The sequence below is a fragment of the Fusarium subglutinans genome (assembly GCF_013396075.1).
Source record: "Fusarium subglutinans strain NRRL 66333 chromosome Unknown NRRL66333_c0000232, whole genome shotgun sequence".
NCBI lineage: Eukaryota > Fungi > Ascomycota > Sordariomycetes > Hypocreales > Nectriaceae > Fusarium > Fusarium subglutinans.
In genome coordinates this window covers 48275-70622 of record NW_023502295.1, presented here as the reverse complement: position 1 = coordinate 70622, position 22348 = coordinate 48275, and the positions used below count along the sequence as shown (strand labels likewise).

The 22348-nt window shown below is 48.6% G+C and overlaps 8 protein-coding genes across 8 annotated transcripts; 4 read left to right on the top strand and 4 right to left on the bottom strand.

The window, feature by feature from the left end:
• Nucleotides 1-90: 90 nt before the first annotated feature.
• On the bottom strand, nt 91-3263 carry FSUBG_11762 (Zn(II)2Cys6 transcription factor (Eurofung); the record flags this gene model as incomplete). Its single annotated transcript, XM_036676479.1, has 4 exons — nt 91-605; nt 1036-2255; nt 2338-3154; nt 3203-3263. The coding sequence occupies 4 exons, from the start codon at nt 3261-3263 to the stop codon at nt 91-93; spliced, it is 2613 nt and encodes an 870-aa protein (XP_036532785.1).
• Nucleotides 3264-3809: 546 nt separating this feature from the next.
• Nucleotides 3810-4742, top strand: FSUBG_11761 (uncharacterized protein; the record flags this gene model as incomplete). The annotated part of the gene is made up of 1 exon (XM_036676478.1): nt 3810-4742. One exon carries the CDS (start codon nt 3810-3812, stop codon nt 4740-4742), a length of 933 nt encoding a protein of 310 aa, XP_036532784.1.
• Nucleotides 4743-5299: 557 nt separating this feature from the next.
• Nucleotides 5300-6416, top strand: FSUBG_11760 (zinc-type alcohol dehydrogenase; the record flags this gene model as incomplete). Its single annotated transcript, XM_036676477.1, has 2 exons — nt 5300-5414; nt 5476-6416. The coding sequence occupies 2 exons, from the start codon at nt 5300-5302 to the stop codon at nt 6414-6416; spliced, it is 1056 nt and encodes a 351-aa protein (XP_036532783.1).
• Nucleotides 6417-6541: 125 nt separating this feature from the next.
• Nucleotides 6542-7668, bottom strand: FSUBG_11759 (reductase RED1; the record flags this gene model as incomplete). Its single annotated transcript, XM_036676475.1, has 2 exons — nt 6542-6832; nt 6880-7668. 2 exons carry the CDS (start codon nt 7666-7668, stop codon nt 6542-6544), a joined length of 1080 nt encoding a protein of 359 aa, XP_036532782.1.
• A 1275-nt stretch (nt 7669-8943) lies between these two features.
• Nucleotides 8944-10451, bottom strand: FSUBG_11758 (o-acetylhomoserine (thiol)-lyase; the record flags this gene model as incomplete). The annotated part of the gene is made up of 5 exons (XM_036676474.1): nt 8944-9696; nt 9744-10103; nt 10161-10244; nt 10300-10354; nt 10402-10451. The coding sequence occupies 5 exons, from the start codon at nt 10449-10451 to the stop codon at nt 8944-8946; spliced, it is 1302 nt and encodes a 433-aa protein (XP_036532781.1).
• A 656-nt stretch (nt 10452-11107) lies between these two features.
• On the top strand, nt 11108-14472 carry FSUBG_11757 (Linear gramicidin synthase subunit D; the record flags this gene model as incomplete). Its single annotated transcript, XM_036676473.1, has 6 exons — nt 11108-11351; nt 11401-11453; nt 11503-11901; nt 11953-13483; nt 13536-13906; nt 13960-14472. 6 exons carry the CDS (start codon nt 11108-11110, stop codon nt 14470-14472), a joined length of 3111 nt encoding a protein of 1036 aa, XP_036532780.1.
• Nucleotides 14473-15313: 841 nt separating this feature from the next.
• On the top strand, nt 15314-16767 carry FSUBG_11756 (Fusaric acid biosynthesis 9; the record flags this gene model as incomplete). Its single annotated transcript, XM_036676472.1, has 7 exons — nt 15314-15404; nt 15457-15490; nt 15551-15894; nt 15950-16123; nt 16173-16247; nt 16302-16555; nt 16612-16767. 7 exons carry the CDS (start codon nt 15314-15316, stop codon nt 16765-16767), a joined length of 1128 nt encoding a protein of 375 aa, XP_036532779.1.
• A 2214-nt stretch (nt 16768-18981) lies between these two features.
• Nucleotides 18982-20241, bottom strand: FSUBG_11755 (Fusaric acid cluster transcription factor; the record flags this gene model as incomplete). Its single annotated transcript, XM_036676471.1, has 1 exon — nt 18982-20241. The coding sequence occupies one exon, from the start codon at nt 20239-20241 to the stop codon at nt 18982-18984; it is 1260 nt and encodes a 419-aa protein (XP_036532778.1).
• Between the last annotated feature and the right edge of the window lie 2107 nt (nt 20242-22348).

The window sequence follows — 22348 nt, the reverse complement described above, 5'->3', positions numbered from 1 at the left end:
ACCTGCCTATAGGTAGGTATCTAGAATAGGTATTTCTAGGTACTTACCTCTATTAAATAGGTACCTATAGATACCTGTAGGCTGGGTATTTTAAAGCCTGGCATGAAGCATAGCTTGGACATTGCTAAAAGGCCCCTCGAGCTTGATTAAGAAGACAGAATCTCGGAGCCTTCGTTTCTCTTCTATAGTCACCTCTTTACGCTGGTTGACTGCAGCATGCGAGGTGCGATTGTAAGAATGTTCATAAGACTCGCGGTCGTGTCCTTCAGCCTCCATTCGATCTCGCATAAGAGTCCAGTGATCGTCAGAAACAGTGAAATGCAAGGGATCATTGCGGTGCTCCATGATCTTTCTCTTTGCCATGGCAGCTGAGTAGCCAAATTGCTGTTGCCACCGAACAATAGTGGATTCAGGTATGTTATCGTCTTCTTGAAATGCTGATGCAGCTTGGGCCATAGCTTCCAGCTCGTCGAGGAGGTCCATGTTCGTCGAGTTAGAAACAATGCGATTTTCCCTTTGCGAAGTGGGTGAAAGGCGGTTTGGAGGTTGAATGTTCTGTCGTAGCTGAACGTGTGCGTGAAGGGGTTTTGCTTTGTGGGAAATGGCTATTAAGTATGACGCATAGAGTTTGTTGCATAAAGCCTTTGTCAGTATGCGTTTAAATATACTTTTGCAGCCATCTTTCACTTGATCACTCGCTGGCCATAAGCTTAAACTTTAGGCGCCTGACACGAGCATGACTCACACCGTGACTTACTCCTCGCACCATCTGGCCCACGAAACTTGGTACCTCAATCCTAGGCAACGCCAAGCCTTAGGGAGGGCTAGAATAATTTAGTGTAGGCTTAGACTAAATATTTCTAAGCCCTTAAGTTGAATGCCAGAATCCTTCCATGGGGCAGATGATAAACAAGTGCAAAGGATCTCAAATTTTATCCATGAACAGAATACCCACTGCTCCCGCAGTGAAGTTAAAGATGGCCAATATGTATGTTAAACTAAATGAGGAGTTCTAAAACATGTTCAGCCACAAACTAGCTTGGTCAAATCCATTACTCAAAATAGCATCATCAAGCGCGGACTCGCCTGAGTCCTCAACTGACCACAGGAATTGATCCCACTGCAATTCTGGCACCAATGACGTATTATTGGCAGAGTTTTGGGGGCTAGTCCCTGCATTTAACTGTGAACTAGACAGAGTCGGCGTCACCTGCTCCTCGAGGCTCCAGTGACCAACCTGTGGATCTTGAATGGACGATTCCTGGCTGTGGGCTGTGAGATTGAGTGAAGTTTGCGCATTTCGGCGGACGCGAATCTTGCCTATGAGCGGCACATTGACTGTCATTTCGTTCATAGAGCTGCCAGCACTCTCATCCTGCTGTAGAAGGTGGCGCAGGGAGCGAATTGTATGAGCACCACGCCGTGCAAAATCTGAGCCCAGGACCGTGTTTGACTTCTCTTCCATAAGGAGGATGACCTGGGACACTACAGCCTCCAGGCCAGACTTGTTGATCTGAAAGCTATGTGCTTCGGGGAAAGGAGAGCTATGAGACAGGAGGAGTAATAGTATGACGGCTGTGAAGGCTTGGAGATCGAGCACATTGAGACTGAAGAAACCTGATGGAAGTTTCCGGCGGATGAACTGATACATTTGAGCGACGTTTTCGCAGGCATCAATACACGCCAGGCGGCTGTATCCGTAGTCTTGGCTTCTTTCTTGATGGTGAACAATGGGGAGATATGCTTTCATGACTGTACAGTGGTGAACAAACTGGACGATGTGATCTGGTTTTAGGTCGTCGTCATTGTTGATGGCCCACCAAGATTCGGGCGTTTCACTAAACAAAGCCCTTGCTTTATGGGCAACTTCCAGCGAAGCTACGTATAAGCTTGGCTTCGATCCTTGCATCCCACTTGGATCATCGAGGCCATGGCCTTCAGCGGCAATGTCCATGAGCCTACTGAGGTAAACAGAAGTCTGCACGGCACCGTCCACCATGATAGCAAGGAGGCTGGCCATGTTGGAGGACCTTCTGGTGTAAGGGGGGAGATTGACAAACATACCCACCAGGCGGTCGACGGTGCACATGAGCTCCCATACCTGTGCCCTCCTTGCGGTGTCTTCGTCTTGGAGCCCGTTGGCAGTTTTGGACCCAGTTGATTGAACTGCCCTTGGTAAGGCCATCAGCTCGCCGAGGGCAATAAAGTGCCGAAGTTTCAACCAGGCCCCTTGAAGGTCCCCTCGGCCCATCAGCCTGATCTCAGTCAGACACTTGTATGCATGTATCAGGCAGCACGATATTCGAGTTCTCAACAGGATCAGTAGCTCTCACTTACAGACGAACGAAATGGAGGCCCAGCCCAAGGCCATGGATGTTACCAACTAGCCGGTCGTTGCTAAGCACTAGAGTCTCAATGGCGTCCGATACAGCCCTTGAGAAATGTAAGCGTCTTCTAGATCCAATGGATTGTGGCTTCATGTCCCTGCTTTCTTGTGGTATCTGCTGAGCCGTGATGGCTACGGTCAAGAGCCAAGAAGCAAGTTCAACAACATCAACATCTGGTCGACACATATCGTCGTATCTTGCAAGCAATGCATTATGCGAGTCTGCCGCAGCCGGTTGTGGCAGCAGCGAAGCCAACATCTGTAGCCAATCGAAAGTGACTACCAGCATTTCTGCAGTCTCGTCTTTGGATGGGATCAGTCGCTGTAACGCCGGTCGTACGCGTTCGCATAGGGAAACCATTGCCTTGGTCCGTCGTTCTGATATCTGCTCATGCTGCTGGCCAGTATCAGAGCTGAGGATATCGTTGTGGAAAAGCGAGCGAAAGTCAGACGACTCCTCTGCGATGAGCCCTTCTGAGTTGGTGGATTCGTCATCGGAACCCTCACTGACGGGCGATTGATCAATTTGCTGCTCCAGATGGAGGATGGACTCGCTGCCGAGTTTGACTTGTATATCGTTGATAGTCTTGGTCAGCTGACTGACCTGGGACTCGAGCTGCATGATCCGGTACCGCGAGGAGAGGCGCTGCGCCTGTCGTGTGCGAGATTTCGATACTTGAGCAAGACACGAAGTGTTACGCTCTACGCATTGTCGACAGGTCGACGAGTCCTCTGGGATCCGAACACATCGGATCTTCCGTCTCCGGCCTGCCTACAAGTTAGCCCCTGAGATTTGGTTGGTACAAAGCAACATACACTCTGTGCAACTCTTAGTGCCTTTCCGGAACGAGAACGGGGGGGTTTGCTGCGCAGGCATGGCGAGCAGGAGGTCCACCTGGAAATTGGCAATAAGAATAGCCCGAATAACCCGGATTGCACGCAAAGAGAGGCACTAACTGCAATATCTTTCATATGAATGGGCAAGGCATACACGCAGAAACCTACAGTAGTGCAAAGGTAATGCGGAGGTTCGGAAGCAATTTTGGGCCGCGGAAAACGGACGAGATGGGCCTCCGATGGCGCTTTGCCCTTTAAAGCCATAGTCGTCATTGGATAGCCAATCACGTTTAGGCAAGGCGCCTACACCACGACCCATGATCCGCGGCGGGTCCAAGCACATCTGAATAATCAACGCCAATAACGAAATCAAGTGAGGTTCTGGCACTGTTATGTCCAATAAGAGTCTCAAGAAGAGTGGAAAACTAGGGGGGATGAGACCGCCAAGGGCAAGGGCGAGTATCCGTGCCGTATAGATTATATAAATGATAAGTAGACGACACTCCCGGGACAATAACCAGCAACCAACACTCATTTCTACATACTAGACCCTAATCTTTCTTACTCCTCTACTCGACTCAACACCATGATATCCTCACTTACGAAACGTGGCCGTTTATATCCTCCAACAACCGCGAGTGCTGGTGGCGTTCCCAGCAATGACATCGACACTCCCATCTGCGCCGTCTTCATCTTTCTCTACATCTGCTTTGCCGCCACGAATATGACGATTTTCCAAAAGAACCGTCGACGAAACCACAAATTCATACTCTCTGGCGTCATGTTTGGTTTCTGCATGGCACGAGTCACAACTCTTGTTTTGCGTATTGCCTGGGCGAATCGAAGCCACAATGTTCGCCTTGCTATCGCAGCCAACATCCTGGTGAATGCCGGCATTTTACTCATCTACATCATCAACATCATCCTCTCCCAACGTATCCTACGCGCTAAACAACCGCGGATTGGATGGCATCCGGTTCTGCGATTCAGCACCAAGATATTATACTGCCTTATACCTGGAGCATTGGTCATGGTCATTGTGTCGACTGTCGTACAGCTATACTCTCCTAGTCCACAGGTTCACTCTGCCTGTCGCGATGTACTGCTCGCCGCCATTACATTCCTCTTGGTCTTCACCTGCGTTCCCATTATCCAGCTTGCCGCTGCAATGCTCGTGCCCCGCCATAACGATGAAGAGACATTCGGAGCGGGAAGCATGAGGGCCAAGGTATTGATTGTAACGCTGTCGACTTGTATGTGTATTACAATTGCAGGCTTTAAAGCGGGTTCCCTCTGGAGTCCTCCACGGCAGCTTTCCAACCCGGCCTGGTACCATTCCAAGGCATGCTTCTACGCTTTCAACTTTATGCTAGAGATCCTTATTCTCTGCGTTTTGACATTCAGTCGCATTGACAAGCGCTTCTACATTCCCAATGGATCTACTAAGCATGGGGATTATAGCCGTACTACATTAGAAGGGTCCGAGACCATGATGTCAAACCTCGGGATGAAAGCATAGCTATAGACACTGCCAGTTTTCCTTCCCTTTCTGTATACTATCTACCCAGGTCCTTCCAGAGACTATAGACTTCTGGTCTTAATATAGACTATTTAGCTTTCCTGTATATATATTTACTTCGGATTATATTTGTCACGAGTTAAATTATGTAAAGAATTGGTGTAGGAAACTTGTAATATTGATGTAGGTGATTAGTGAACATCCCATGCGACGTATCTCGTAGCGAGGCTTTCGGGACTCTTACTAAATCGGGGGCGGGTTGAAGTCTGTTTTGACGCCATCGCACGCTTACCAATCAAGCCGAAAGAAAACGTGGCCTGGATATACGGATCTAGCATCCACGCCTTTTTGTGACAGGGCATCAAATTGTTCTGGAGTATCTATTAGCTGCTAGATGGTATGTGAATTAGTAAGATAAGGAATCTAATAAAGCCTCCCATGGCGTGATCCCGTAAGTTATTAGTGACCTATAAACAATGCTATTCTTGTATAAATTTACCCTCTTTCTATGCTTCTATCCCCAACTTCATTTAACAAATCTAAAAACGCAAACGACAATGTCTCAAAAAGCTCTTTTACTTGAGGAGGTGGGCAAACCGTTGACCGTAGGGCACAGATCAATCCCAGAGCCTAGTGAGAACCAGTTACTGGTCAAGGTCCTTGTTGCTGGCCGTAAGTTCCAGGAATATGTTTTCCTACCTACGGAGAGCACCCGAGACTGATTTAATTTTAGTAAACCCCCACGACCAGAGAACCCGTGACGATGGCCTGTTTATTAGCAGCATGCCGTACATCATTGCCAGCGACATCGTCGGTGAAGTAGTGACTGTCGGAGCCGGAGAGCACTCCGCCAAGTTCACGCTTGGAGAGCATGTTTTTGGACACACCTTTGCTGAAGGGGGCTTCAACAATGACTTCAACGCTGCGCAGCAATATGCCCTCGTTGATGCGAGGTTTGTGGGCAGGGTTGCCGGGAGTGGGTTGACTGACGACGAGGCATCGACAATTCCAGTCATCGTTCTAGCAGCATTTATTACCCTATTTGCCCCCTCGGGTCATGGAATTCCTGCTCCTTTCGCATCTGAGGCCAAGTCATTTGAATACTCTAGTATCAGCCTTCTCGTCATCGGAGGTGGCTCCAACACGGGACGAGCCGTCGTTGAGCTTGCGAAGTTGGTGGGAATAGGTCAGATCCTTGTGATTGCTGGGAAACAGAATGAAGCAAACCTCAAGGCCATCGGAGCTACTCACTTTATCGATCGAAGAGATGCCGATGTCCTGGACCAGGTCCGTGCCATTACAGGAGATGAGTTGATCTACGCTGTTGATACCGTCAATGCTGGCTTGGATCAAGAGCTCGGTGTCGCGGCGCTGTCAAACAAGAAAAAGGGAACCTTGATTACTCTTCGTCGACCGGACGGAGATTTTGATGCTGCTAAGATAGGGCCCAAGGCAGCTGGATATGAGCGGCGTCTTGCGTTTGGTGTATCCCCGATGCACCCGGAGCTGACCACGAAATTCTGGGAGGAGGTTCCTCGTTGGTATAACGAAGGAAAACTTCACTCAAGTAGCTTCGAGGTTATTAAAGGTTTGGATGCAGATGCTGTGAACAAGGCACTCGATAAATATCGAGATGGAGCCGGGGTTAAAGTGAACATACACCCTTGGGAATAAGCAGCCGCAAACTGTCTCTAGTGACAGGGTTTGAACATAACATAGAAACATGGCACTTTTCATTTAGGAACATGGACCCATATTTAACTACTACCATCGTATTTCCTCAACCCAGTACTCTTCACTCACAATCCAGGGTCGCTAATCTTGAGCACCGTCTTACCATGACTTCCACCAGTGAACATGGACAAAAACGCCTTGTCAGCCTGCTCGATACCTTCAAATTGAGTATAACGGGACTTGATCTTTCCCTCCGAAACCCATTTCGGCATAGTAGCCTTGAAGTTTTCAATGTTGTCGGTGTAAATGTTGTCATCCCAGAAAATGAAACCCTGAATCTTGATGCGACGACGGAAGATCTCTGACAGGTTGGTGACACCATACTGCTCCTCAACTGGTTTGTTGTACTGAGATGCCTAGATAGTGTGAGTGAATTGACTGTGGTGACTGAGGAGTGACTTACTGTTCCACAGCTGATGATGCGGCCGAACCACTTCATGTTCTCAATGGCAGCTTGGAAATGATCACCGCCAACGTTCTCAAAGACAACGTCTAGTCCATCTGGTGCAAGACGCTTGAGGGCTTTGCCAACAGGTTCCTTTCGGTAGTTAAAGCCGACATCGGCACCCAGCTCATTGACCACGTAGTCGAGCTTATCGTCAGAGCTTACACTGGCAATGACCTTCATGCCTTCGATCTTGGCGAGTTGAACAACAACCTCGCCGACAGAGGATGACGCAGCATTGACCCAGATTGTTTCACCCTTGACGGGCTTGACTAGACCGTAGAAGGAGTTCCAAGCAGTCATACCAGCCAGACCAAGGGTACCAACATAGTGCTTAACATCCAGGTTGTAGTCGTTGGAGACCTTCCAAACAAGCGGTGACGCCATAGCTCTAGCATCAATAAGCTCTTTAGGGATGATGCCATACTCAGCGATGGGAAGACTACCAGCGATCAAGCTTCCCTCCTCAAAAGCATCGTTGTCTGAGCGGATGACCTTTGCGATGGAGAAGTTGGTGATGGGCTCGTTGACTTCATAGCCGGGTACGTAGTCGACGTTGCCAGCTCCTCTCATACGGTCTCTCTGATGGGGGTCGAGACCAGCTGTGAGGAGCTTGATGACGAGACCGCCGGGTGGTGCGACCAGGCTCAAGGGGCGATCCTCAAAGGCGGTATGGACGCCGGGCTCTGGTAGGCTAGAGGGAGACTTCTTGAAGACCCAGGTCTTGTTTGAGACTTCACCGCCCATGATTGTGATCGCGAGTACAGAAAGAAACAGGAGATGGATGGGGGAATTCTATTGATTCTTGCTTGCGATAATCACTGTTGGTCTTCTTATCGCGCTTCTGTTATAATGCTCAATTGTCTAGCGGTCCTGTGAATCTGGGAGACATTGTCTGTAGGACTCTCAGTGGAGGATGCACTAACTTACAGCGCTACCTCGGAGCCTTTCAGGTCTTCCGAAACCATGACCCGATATCCGTATAGCGACCGCAAACCCGCAGCTTTAGAATTAATTTCTGCAGCTCATGCCGGAAGGATTTAATTCTCACATTTATCTGGTTGGCAATTTAGAGCAATGTTGTACTATTATTATTCCTGCGAAATTGCAGAATAACGGAAGCTTACGCTTCAGCGGGTTAACATACAGCTGGTAGTGGATACCTCGTCACAAACTCTTACTCCGATTGGTTATAGGTCGGTGTCTTCGGTCATCGGCACCGGAAGTTTATAGTGGAGCTTCGGTCTCCGTATACACTTCATCTTCGGCTCTCGAGCGCATCTAGCCAAAGCCCCACCGCCCTAGATCGTGATCATGTATGTAGCTGTCCGATATGCAACTACCAGTATTTGCTGATCTGGGAGTAATCGGCATTGCCGTTGGATATGAGGCTTTTCTGTGAGCTGTCCAAGGGTTTGGTTACGTCGTTATTTTACTACGACTGACTTTGCTCTTGATGCATGTGTAATGGCCCAAGAGGTTCACAAACATATTTAGAGAAAGTTGCATAAGACAATGGAAGACACTCACAGGTGGAGACACCAGAAGTCTAGTGCCTCACGTCGCTGTGATATTGTTTTATAGTGAAGAAAATAGGTAGTTAGAGATTTAGGGTAAATAAAATGAGACGAATGTATACTTATTAGGTACTTTGATAGGCCGTGATGAAGTCCTTTGATTAAAGTTCATTGGTAGTGCTTCTATATAGATAACGCCAAAATATCGTAGGCGTATCCTACTCATAGCTAATTCCGATTAAGCGGGATCTCGCACCATACTATCTAGTGTTGGAGTCACGCTCCTGCGAATTTTGATTTGGAAGAGGACAATACCAATCATAGGTCGACTAATTCCCCTTATCAATTCTCAATTGTACAACAGACTGGTGACATCATGTGAATTCAACGGCGTGTGATTGTAGATATGAATTGCCTTGGACGAACTGAAGTGTATATATATAGCAATCCTTTCCGCCACTTCTCTACGTATCTGGCTGCAAAGTCCACCAAGGCTACCGCGACACTAAGATCCATACGCCTTCTGGAAAGACTGCTCGAAATCGGCAATAATGTCATCCACATGCTCAATACCAACAGAGACACGAATCATATCCTCCGTCACACCAGAAGCGAGCCTCTCATCCTCGGACAACTGTTCATGCGTAGTTGACCAAGGGTGAATAGCAAGACTCTTGGCATCACCCACGTTGGCAAGATTGGACACGAGCTTGAGACCATCCACAACCTTGCTTCCAGCCGAAGCATCTCCCTTGACTCCGATACTTAACATAGCGCCGAATCCTCTTGTCAGATATTTCTTGGCCTGGGCATATGTTGGGTGAGACTCAGAACCGGGCCAGAGGACCCAGCTCACATTGGGGCTGGACTCAAAGTACTTGGCTAACTTCTCTGTGTTTTGCGCATGGCGTTCAGCCCGAAGACCGAGAGTCTCAATACCGAGGATGAGTTGCTGTGCGGAGAAGGGGCTGAGACAAGCGCCGATGTCGCGAAGCATCTCAACGCGGATTCGAGTGATGAAGGTAGCAGGACCGAAAGCCTCCCAGTACTTAAGGCCGTGATACGAGGGTGAAGGCTCAACCATCTCGGGGAAGCGATCTGAGTGTTTGTTCCAGTTGAAGCGGCCACTGTCGACAATCACTCCACCAATGGTAGTACCATGGCCTCCAATCCACTTGGTCGCAGAGTGGACAACGATGTCAGCGCCGTGCTCAATGGGACGGATATAGTAGCCACCTGCACCAAGAGTGTTGTCGACCTTTGCCCAATCAGCCCTGCTCAACGAAATAGTAGCGGTCAACTTACAACAAGGGGAATACCATGCTCATGAGCGATCTTTGCAATACCCTCAAAGTCGGGCACGACATAGTCAGGGTTGCTCATGCTCTCGACATAAATGGCACGGGTCTGGTCATCGATAGCAGCAGCATAGTCTTCAAGCTTGCCACTTCGCACGAACTTGGTTTTGATGCCAAACCGGGGAAGTAGCACGTTGAGCTGGTTGTATGTGCCACCGTACAGATGCGAGCTGGCAACTATATTATCACCGGCTTTGGCGAGAGTGGCAATGGTGAGGAACTGCGCAGCTTGACCGGAGGATGTTGCAGCAGCGGCAATACCGCCCTCTAGGGCAGCAATTCGCTTCTCGAAGACATCAACAGTAGGCTGAAAGGTGAAGTCAGTTTATGAACCCAAGGGCTATGGGGTGTGTGTGTTGCTTACGTTCATGAGACGACTGTAGATGTTGCCGAGCTCCTTGAGGCCGAAGAGACGGGCACCATGCGCAGAATCATTGAAAGTATAGCTCTGAGTGAAGGTCAGTAGCCGAGTCTGCGGAATCTTGATCTTGGACAGGACTAACAGATGTCGCATAGATGGGAACAGCAGTGGACCTCGTGTGAGGATCCGGTGTGTATCTGGCAAAGGTCAGCTTTTGACGACGAGATATCCACAGGAACCATACCCAGCATGCAGCTGAAGGGTTTCAAAGTTCTGAAAGACTTGCTCTGCCATTTTGAATAACTTTTGTTCAAGGATGTAAAGCACAAGAAAGGGAAAGAGAAAGCCTGCTAGTGTTGTCCTGGGCAGAGAAGAATATCGTTCGAGATAGGTCTTTAATACGACATACATTTTCGATCCAGTTCAAAGGTATTTCCTCGGCTCGAACTGAATTTCGTATTGTCAGATCCACCGGGATCTTCAGTCCGGCTCCGTTACCGAACGCCGCCGAGTGGAGAAATCGGACACTTCCCCATGATCCATATGCACGTCAGCTCCGGTCCGGTCCCCGCACAAGCTTCCAACGACCAATCGCGTTAATCACATACTCCATGCTGATTTGAACCATTAATACGATAGCTTGAACTTACTGGAAGATCGCTGAATATAGCCGAGAAAAGGTTCCGTTCGGTTGCTTGTTAAGTAACGTGCATATCAACAACCTCGGTTTGCAAACGAGGTCCGAGAAGCGTGGCATTTAGCAACACAGCAGCACATAGAAGAAGGACTTGTACAAGTAAGATAAGCCCAAGGCATGTTTATAGCTTGATTAGCATTGCTTTGAAGCCAAACCCTGCTTAGCTATCATTCTCAAAACAATCTCTATGCAGAAGATAGCAAAGCAAGCATTATCTTCCCTCTCATCTCTTGTAAAACATCCTGCCAACGCCATGGGTTCAATTGCCCACTTACCCGCCTATGGTCACAGACTTCTTCCCGTTGTAATCGACGAGATTGCACGGGACGAGCCTGATCGCGTGCTTTTCTACACTCCTCGCAACGGGCAACCCTCGCAAGGTTATGATGAAGTCACCACCAAGATCTTTGCCAACTCTATCAACCGGCTTTGCGGATGGCTTGATTCTCAACTTGGATCGCCAACGGTATCTAAAACAATCGCCTACATTGGTCAGAGTAAGTTAGCCTTGCTATTCTACTGCAGGCAGCTACTGATGAGCTTCAGACGACCTGAGATATTTCATCATGATGATTGCTTCTACAAAGCTGGGGCACAGAGTAAGGCCCATTAATCTACTTGCAATGTTCTTAGTATCTAACCAATTAGCTGTTACTCTCCTCACCACGCAACAGTATCGAGGGGCACGTATCACTGATCAAACAGTCTGGTTGCGAGTTCTGGATCGCTTCATCTGGCCTAGATCACCATGGATTCCTCCAAGACCTCCAGATCCCAAGTGTTGAAGCGCCCGAGTTATCCCAGCTCCTAGATCCAGCACTCACCAAACCCTACATCTACCAGAAATCCTGGAATGAAGGAAAGTCGGACGTCCTTGCACTGCTCCACACATCAGGGTCTACTGGTCTGCCTAAGCTTGTGCCGGTCTATCTTGAGACTGCTGCGACTGTTGATGGCTTCCACTTGATGGAGCCTACGAAGGGAAAGAGGCCAACTGGTGTTGAGTGGACTGGCACGAGACAGTTGTGTGCCATGCCTCTCTTCCACGTAAGTATCGTCTTGTTGTATCTGAAACAGGTTCTGATGTGTGTACTTTAGGTTGCTGGAATCTGTCTCGGTCTGTACTCAGCCGTCTTCTTCAACTGGACCGTTGTTCTCCCGTCTGTAGGACCAATCATGCAGCATGTCATCGAAGATGCGCTTGACCATATCTCACTCGACTCAGCCTTTATCTCGCCTAGTGTCCTACAGGATATCTCCAAGTCTCCACGTGTGCTCGAGAAGCTCTCGAAACTCAAGTTTATCACGTCAGCTGGAGGACCTATTCCACAGTCCGTCGGCGACTTAATTCACCCGCGTGTGCCTATCATGCAAACCATGGGCATGACGGAGGGCCAGTGGCTTGCATCCGTTGTCACGCATCCTGATGAATGGGCTTACTATTACTTCCATCCACGGACAGGTGTTGAGATGCGTCCTTACTCCGAAGATCTGTCTGAGCTTGTGTTTGTCCAGAACCCCAAGCTTTCTGCTACTCAACCTGTCTTCAAGACGTTCCCCGATCTTGATATCTGGGAGACAAAGGACTTGTACTCACGACACCCAAAACATCCTGATCTCTGGAAGTATGAGATGCGACGTGATGATCTGATCATCCTCTCCAACGGGGAAAAGTTCAACCCTCTTGCTGCTGAAGGACAGCTCATCAGCCATCCATGGATTGCTGCCGCTTACCTCACTGGCCGTGGCCGTTTCCAAACAGCTGCCCTACTATACCCTGACCAAAGCAGCCTCGAGAACTCAGACGACGCCATCATTGACAACGTCTGGCCAACATTTGAGGAGGTTAACAAGGCCCTCCCAGCGTTTGCTCAGATTCATCGTGACTTTGTCAAGGTCGTTCGAACTCCATTTCCTCGTACTCCAAAGGGTACCCTCGCTCGCAATGAGACAGAGAAAGCATTCACTGCCGATATCAACGCTATCTACGACAGGTCTACCCATGGTAAGCCTTCTGTTCACATCAACGGAACAACGGAAGATGTTGTCCGTTCCGGTATTCGACAAGCAATTGAGACTGTGTCTGGTTTGGTTGACCTCAAGGACGATGACAATATCTTCACCCGAGGTTTTGACTCACTTCATGTTATTCGACTAGCCGGACTTCTCAGTTCTGCCTTTGACCAGCCACTTGAAGTCGAAGCGGGTACTATTTATACCAACCCAACCATCTCTCAGCTTGCTCATTCGGTTTGGTCTCATCTTGAACACGGGCCGCAGGACAAAGTTCATCATAGCGAAGTTACTCGTGAGATGCTTGCCAAATACGCTCAGGCTTTCGAACCACCTCGCGAAGCGAAGGAGCATATTGTCCTCACAGGTACAACTGGGGAGATTGGGTCGTATCTGCTTGACGTTCTTTGTAACAATGACAAGGTCGCCAAGGTTTGGTGCTTGAACCGCAGCGCCGATGCCTTCCAACGTCAAGTGGACTCATCCAAGTCAAAAGGCCTTACGTCAAACTGGCAGAGCAAGGCCAAGTTTGTCCGTTACGACGTGGCCTCGGAGAATCTGGGTTTGAGTCAAGATGATCTCAAGGAGATCAGGAATGAAGCCACTGCTATCATACGTAAGTCGGGCAACTTATACAGCAATTTACTAAAGGCTGACCTCGACTATAGATAACGCTTGGGAGGTCAACTTCAATCTCCCTCTCGCCTCCTTCGAGCCCCAGTTCGTCGGTCTCAAGAGTCTTGTTGATATTTGCCGAGAGACTCGTCACAAGATCCACTTCTTTTTCGTGTCGTCTATCAGCGCTGCCATGAACTGGCCATATGACCTCCTAGGCCCGGTACCAGAAGCAAACATTCCCCGATTTGATGCGCCAATCAATGGGTATGGTTCATCAAAGCTTGTAGCTGAGCATCTCCTTACCAAGGCCGCTCGAGCTGGTGTATTGAGTCTCTCTGTTCTACGAGTTGGCCAAGTCGCTGGTCCGGTCAGGACTCTTGGCGAGGGTAGCATATGGACTCGACGAGATTGGGTTCCTGCTGTAAGTATCCATACTCAGGTTATAAAATACCGTTGAGCTAATATCTCCTTTAGATCATCGATGCTTCCGTCTATCTGAGAGCTCTACCACTAGATCTTGGCTCTGCAAGCATTTTGGACTGGATCCCCATTGATCTCCTAACAGAAGTCATTGGGCAACTCGTGGTTCCCGTGAACCCAGTCGTAGGACAAGAGAATTACTACAATCTACTTAACCCCCGGACACCCAGCTGGATAGACACTTTACCTAGTCTCAAAGCTCATCTTGAGGCTTCTTTGTCAGAAACGTTTGAGATTGTTCCTCTACAAGAATGGATCAACCGTTTGCGGGGTGCTGAGAAGACTATCGTGAAGGAAGTCAGTGAAGGATCATCTGAGACTGCGAGGGGGGCTCAGAGTGGCCTGAAGTTGTTGGCATTTTTTGAACTGCTGGCCTCTGGAAAAGAAGGATCTCGGGGTCTTGAGTGGTCTAAGGGAAACACGTTGGCACAGAGTTCTATTTTGGCTTGCATGGAGCCTGTCTCATCAACTTGGTTTGAAATTTGGTTGAAGCAATGGGGATATTGAGTTTACTTTCATGTCAGCTATTGAGATGTATACATTGCTACCTATTGACATATCGTTTATGAAATGCTTGCATAGTACATTGGGAAATATTGATATTACATGCCTGTTTACCTGCAAATACTACCTATTAATTCTCAGTCAGCCATGTCTACAATAACATAATAATATTATCAATCGGCTTGATGTGTCCCGTTGAGACGCCATAAGCTTTAATTATCAATCAATCAATACTATTATGAAAGAAAAACACGAAAATCCAGTCATACACTATCAGATCATCATAATCGTCATGTATCAGCACTTCCAATTAGGTCTGGACCCGTCGCCGCAATCCTCCAGACTTGTTCGTTCCGAGAGTCAGCGTCCTAAAAGAGGATCTCTTCTGAGGAAAGAAGTGCTCTGATTGATAAGATGTTCAAGATAAAAATAACTTTCCGACTAGTGTCGTGATTTGTGCATTAGCTTACGGAAGTCTCCCGACTTATCCGTGTCCAGCGTGAGATCGGACGTCCGACACTGCATGACTTGACCCCACATGAGCAGTTTCTCTCTCGGAGGCTAATACGGCTCCAGAAGTCAATCTGTTGAACTGGCCCCCGTCGGAGAGACGTTGTATATCATGACTGAGTTTCGGAAGATTTACTGCATTGCAACCAAGTTAAACATACGATAATATCCGCTAGATGTTCATCTGTGTGTGCATTAATATGTTGCATTCGTAAAACTTATCATATAAACCTGAATAGTACCCATTGCAGCGAGTCGAATATTGCTTGAGTAATTCACTGACAAAACACCGTGGCTCATGTCTCGTACCAATCTGCCCATCCAATCCGCCAAGATGTCTGACGCCACATCCTCCAAGCCGCAAATCTTCTCTATCCAGGACCTCAAGCAGGCCGCATCGGACAAGATGTCCCAGATGTACAGAGGTGAGCGAGAACCCAGTCCTCCGATCTCGGCATCGTCAGCTAATGCCTGCAGACTACTACAACGGCGGGGCCATGGATAACATCACGTAAGTTACACCCAAGCGCTTCTTAAGCTTTCGGTTCCTGAAGCACTTACGCGGTCTTAGTCTCGCGAGTAATGAGGCTGCGTTTGACCGGTACTTGCTTCGTCCTCGCGTTCTCCGCAATGTTTCAAACATCGATATGACTACTACCCTCTGGGGTACCAAGGCTGCGTTGCCTCTAGGTGTTTCTCCGTCGGCGATGCATCGTCTTGCGCATGCTGATGGAGAGGTTGGAACATCGAAAGCTTGTGCTGCACGCCGCATACCCATGATTCTGTCTGCTCTGTCGAATGATACCCTTGAGGATGTATCTGGACAGAGCTCGGATGGGTCGACGCCCTATGCTATTCAGGTTAGCCCGTTCAAGAATCGGCAGATCACCACCAACTTGCTCGACCGTGCCAAAGGTCGGTTTTCTTACTTGCCATTCGCTAAAGAATCTTGTTAATGAACTTGCTCCAGCTGCCGGGTACAAAGCTGTCGTATTGACAGTGGATGCTCCCATGTTTGGCAGGAGGCTGGATGATCTTCGAAATGGGTTCAGTGTCCCTCCGGGATTTAGCTTTCCCAACCTGAGTGCTCAGACCCAGTCAGCATCTGGTGGACTGGGCGGTGGCATTCCTGACCTTTCTTTTGGTATGTAGATCCTTTTGAATGCGTGGTTGTGCTTACTAACATGCTCTAGACACCGGTGCTACTTGGGAAGAGAAGATTGCATGGATGAAAAGCCAAACTGACCTTGAGATTTGGGTCAAGGGAGGTAAGCACATAATCTTCGTCAATGTCAAAGACCCATACTGACCAACACGTCTAGTCACATCTCCCCTCGACGCTCAGATTGCCATTGAGCAGGGAGTTGATGGCATCATCATCTCCAACCATGGAGGCCGACAGCTAGATACAACCCCAGCTACAATCGACATACTCCGCGAGATCGCACCTATTGCCAAGGGCAAGACGCGCATTGCCATTGATGGTGGCTTCAGACGTGGCTCGGATATTTTCAAGGCTGTTGCACTCGGGGCTGACTTTGTCTTTGTCGGCAGAATCGCCATTTGGGGTCTTGCTGTAAGTTTTATAACAACTACTGCCAACTCTGAAACAAGAACTAATTGATGACTTAGTATGACGGTTCCAATGGTGTTGGCTTGGCCCTTGACCTGCTGATTAACGAGTTCAAGCTGTGTATGGGACTTGCTGGATGCAGCAAGATCAGCGATATTACCCCAGCTCATCTATCCATCTTGAACGCAAAAGGCGCATTGGAGAGTGTTTATTAGAAGACAGGATGCAGAAAACATGATATTGATGGATAGAATATGAGATAGATATAGCCTCAAATACAGTGGTGATCGTTGCTACATTTTGCTCAGAGTGCTTCACGCCTTACCATTCCTTCTCGGCCCCTTTTATCTAAAGAGCGCACGCTCCCGAATCAGACTATTTTATACTGGCTACTGCGGTCGCGTCTCAAGCTATCCAGACTTTGCCCACAGTAAGACCGCGTGTATCATCAAGGCAGCGCCGCGAAGCTGATCCTCGATGCAAGTGCAGGGTAACATAGATCATCTTCAATACAAAGACTTTACATACGAATACGCGGCACCGAAGTAACACAATACGGTCGGTCAGCGTGTAAGTGATAATATGACTAATGAGAACAAGTGGCATGACTCAATCAAAGCAGACGGTATCAATGTCTTGCTTTGTTATCGCGGGAATTATAGAACACATTTCTTCGATCGCCTCGCAGAGCCTCCCCTTCTGGCCAATGATAACCTCACACATATGTCAATCAATTTTAGCTTAAAGCTTAACTTAAACCGCCGTGACTCAATTCTTTTAGCATAACGCGTCGTCAATCACCTTGAGGCCTTGACGTAAGGCCGGGACGTCAAATTGTTTAGTGATCTGATCTACCGCCGTTATCGATATCGGTTCTAAATCATCTTGCCAAGCCAGCACCTTGATAGTCACGATGTGAGCCTGGACCTTGCTTGGTACGGCAGATCATCCGCTACTGACACCTTGGCAAACACCTTAGTTCTCGCTATGCCAGTTCCTCCGAAATCGCGATCCTTTTTTCAGTGCCGGCATTTACTCGGGGACAGCGCTGCCGTCATCTTTTAGTGCTGAGTCCCCCAATGCCGCTCAAACCTGGTTTCCTTACATATCTAGCGTGGGATGTCGACCCTGTTGTCCTTTCGGCCGAAATGCGTCATCGGAAGGCTCGGTCCGCATGGCGCAATTGGCGACTAACTACGGGAAATGGCGATATTATTCGAATTTTCAGAATCGAATCACAACTCTGAAGAGTGGGGGGCGTGCGCATATGCCGGTATGAACCGGTAGAGTTTGGCTGCGTTGCATGCGCGGAGTTAACTACCTAGCCCACCAAGACTATATAGGACTAGCAGGCAGAAAAGAGAGATCTGATAAAACAGGCAAGTCGTGTTCCTAAACAGGTGTTGCCATGCCTTGCTTTGAGTGTCAGGTCATGGCCCTTTTGGGAAGCTGAGTCTCTGCTGTGCCTTGCACATACCTTGCAGCTCCACGCGTGGTGATAAGCGGCAGCTCACGTATGGCCAGTACATAGATGCTGTATGTAGTCAGATCTAAGACTAATGGAAGTGCGGCAGGCAAAGTTAGCAAGAAGGATTTCAGCAACTCGGATTGTTGCCATTGAAGGATTTCTTCTCGACGCACTCACAATGCAAATCTGATAACTATGAGGGCTTTGTTTCACCCTTGCTCGGCATGTTTTGCTTACGGGAATTGGGTGTTGTGACGTATTATGACAGATCGTATTTGTCACAGGAACATGCTCATATCCCTGTTGGGGTTACTCTACATGCTGCCTCTAATGCCCGCGGGTTTAGCAGACTCGAATACCGCTAGCCTCTACTAATCCCGTTAGTCTCACATGTTCCTAGATGCCAAAGTGGAGCCCACCCACTGGCTTAATTTCCGAGCGGATTTTCGGCGAAAATACAGCGAGAGCCAAACTCCCCGTCGACGGAATTTGGAGACTGAGGTGAAGATCACATGGAGAAGTGATGATGAGAACGTGATTGAGGCCCAGTAAAGGAGGCTATGGTATAAATATATTATGTCATAACAATCGTTTGACACGATCTCTGTTGTTCCCAAGAGAATATTTACTCTTCCTTTCCTCAAAGAACTTCGTACCGTTCTTCAATAATCTGAAACAGCTCTTCCGAGATCACCGACGAATCCCACACAATGCTGACACCACGAGTCATCTCTCACCACCACCACAAAAGTCCTGGGCAACCAGGATTACGCTCCCACGGGATGAGAGGGCACGGCACAATTATCATCCACGATGACTCAGTAAGATCAGAAAATTCACCAGTTCAATCACCAGTTCAGACACGTGAGCCAACTGAATCTTTAGACTTGTAAGTTTTACTCTATTAGAAATCTATAGCAATCTTTTTGAACAAACCCCCAGAACTTCTATAAACAGGTGTCTAAAAATCTTTAATCTGGCGCATCACTACCTTTAATGCCCGGACGCATCTTATGTCGTCATGGTTCCCGTCTCTATCTTCTCCCAGCTGTATCGCGGCGTTGAGCAGAGACTGACTGTGCTGACTCCCGAATAACCCCAATTCTCCATCTTTAGTGTCTTTAGCTCTAGCAGATACTCTATAATGCTCGGGCAGGCCCATGAGCTGCTCAATTTGGTGAAGCTGATGCTCGATGAGGTGAACGAGCAGATTTCCTGATAACGTTTCATTGGGAGGAATGGGTAGACCTCCGATGTAGAGGGTCAATGGGGATGATTGATATGAGCCCATTGACGTCTTGGAGGTGCTAAGGAGGTAGTCGAACACTTTTGAGAAAATGATACCATAGATTGAAACAATTTGTATGTAGCACGAAAGTGCAATGAGAAGCTGCGTTGTGCGTAATCTGGGTGGCACTGCTGGCGTGTATGAAAATGATAAGGGCGTATGCTCAGCAGATGCGGGGGCGCGAAGTCCAGACAAGAGCCTCTCGAGCTCAGTGCAAGCCTGTGATACCTGCACTAGAGGATGGGACTCGCAGTTCTCAAAGTCTTGACCAATACCCTGATGGGCCAGGGAGAGGTTCAGGGTACCTTTCACGTCCCATGGGCACGATCTGATGGAGTAGAGCTGGGCAGACAGCTTGGAATGCAGCCTTGACAGAAGCAGCTCGACATGATCGCTTCTTATGGGTAAGGCAGAGTCCATGGAACTGGTACTCGGTAGGCTGTTGAACTGGTACGACGCTGTCGATTGGATAGTGCTGGGGTCCACTGTCTGTGCCTGTACCTGTGCAACGCTGTGTTGGCTTGTTGATTGGGACGACGACAGGGGGGAGATGTCGACGAGGATATTGTCATTGACCATGAAATCAGAGTGTTGCATCCCAATGCTGTCCAAGATGTTGTCCAACGACAAATCATACTCAAAGTTCATCATGTTGCTCATGTCTGTGCCACCCGCCGAGGGTGACGAGTCTGTGGTGTGTGACGACGAGCTGGTATCACCTTGCTCAACTACGACGGTGGGCTGCACCTGTCTTGAGGGGGGACGGCCTGTTGGACGTGCTTTGCTGGTGACACATTCAATGCCAGATTTGAGGCATCTAAGACATGCGTCTGCTGTGTGGCCTGAATCTCGGTGACATCGCAGCTTCTGTGCGCGGCAGCGATCACATGCCGAGCGCTTCCAAGGTGCTCTGTTAGAAAAGTCGCCAGCCATCTTTGGACCAAGTAAGCAGGTGGCAGTAGTGTATGGTATGTTAAAGTGGGAGCAGCGAAAAAAGAAAGGAAAACGTTATCCTGATGATCCTGGAAAGAACTGGATAGAGATGGGGCATGGAGTATGTATAATATGTCAAAGGAAGTGAGAGGAAGAGAGGACAACTGGTGCTTCGGCTTTATTCTATATCTGATAGAATCGACTACCAGTCAGTCAAAGGTCAGCGGCATCCCGCGTTTCTTGCAGGCGAAATCTCCCACGATGACGAAAAACCCTAGCAAATCAAACAATCCCCGTGTCCCGTGAAAGCGGAGAGAAGAGAATCCTTTAAGAAAACAGACAGGACAGCATGGGACAGGACATGCAGCCACATGGGCCATAAGCTTTGGACGAGCGTGCTACGTTGTTGCAGCTGTCATGGTACGTATACGCATGCAAGTGGCACACACCCATTGGGAGCCTTGACGAGCACGCGGGGTTGTGTAGAGTCGGCACCTGTTTAGCTTTGAACAACGTGCCCTCTGCATGCGTAATCTCAGAAACGAACGAACGTTTTTACGAACAAGGGTAAGATGGGGAGGGCGTGAGATGTGGCGGCGTGTTATCAAGGTTACAGAGGCGTGACTATAGAAGGATCAAAACGGCGCCTCAGCCTTACAGTCAAGTCTCCTTCTTCTTTTTTTTTTTTGGCACTAAAAGAGTAAGTGAGATGAGCTACTGTAGTCTAAAAACGGGCTTGGATGCGAGTGATGCGCTTGTTTCAGGCCCGGGCTTCCTCCGCCGATGCCGCCGCACTCTCTCTCGCTTTGTCTCTAGTCTAGTCTCTGCGAGAAATCATAAGCGAGAAAAGTGCGGCTGCTTGTAGTCAATCGACGCTGTTGACCCACTGTAATAAGTAACCGAAATCCTTCTCAAACTGCCTGAGAATTCCAGTGCCATGTTTTCGCAGTTGAAGTGGATATCCTTCGGTTTCCGCCTTTTTTTGTCTGTCTCTCGCTTCAGCATGTCTTGGTGCTGTACCCGCTCACTTCTCATCTGGATAGTTTGACACTTGTTGAGTCCTTTTTGACTGGTTTAGTACAGTCATATTTGTCATGCTGACTGCAAAAGGGCCCTCCCCCCACTTGTCTCAAATAAAACATCTCCAAAGAAACGCCCCCATAGAACTCGCTCGCTCGCTAAATTTGTTGCTCCGTTCACAGCTGAACAAGGCCCGAAGCCGAAAGCTTATTCTGAGGACAAATCCTGCGTGTTCGCGGAGCAAACAAATATTCCGCGCATCGTGTCTAGTCTAGTTTAGTTAGTTACGCAGGCCCTTTTTTTGATGGTTGCCGCTTATAATGCACATAAGCAGCAAATGGATCATAAGGATAAACCTGGTAATGTCATAAGTCAAGGTGGAAACTCCCCTCGGTCGGACTGCCACTGAGACGAAACTCCGCTCTCCACCGCGCAGGTCAAGTCCACGTCTGTTAATGATCCGCGCGAACGAGTCGGATTTCCCCAGATCATGTCCGCATCTATCGCATCCCCCCGTAACCGCTGAGGTTCTTCAAAGGTTCTTCACAACGCGGCCGCCCTTAGGTTAATTCCAGCACCTGAGGCTTAATCTCCAGCCAGCAAGGATCACCGACAAATGACCTCACTGGACAAAGTTACGTGCATCTCCCACTAAAGTGTAGACAGACTAGACTCACGAGCCCGCGACTCGCCTAGATCCCTGCCCATCATAGCATGTAACCCTGTTGGGATACAGGGGATGGGGACTTGTACCGGGCGGCTGCGGCCCGTAAGTCGCTAGGCAATAGCCCACGGCGCACTAAACACTTGCCGGCCTAGCCGGAGCCCCTGGAGCTGCTTATGAGCGCCGCGTTCCTAACCTTTTGGGGTGACTGCACCAAGGGTCATCCGATGCGCTACTGCAGATAAACACAAACAGGGTAGATTCTTTTGCGTTGATGACAGGGAGAGACACCGATACTGAGTTTCTTTTGAATAATTATTACATATTGCCTGTTTCCGACCTATCTGTTTATCGCAGCGTTAAACGTGCATATTCGCAGTGTAGAATCAGTAGCATAAACAGAAAATAAGACATCAGATACAG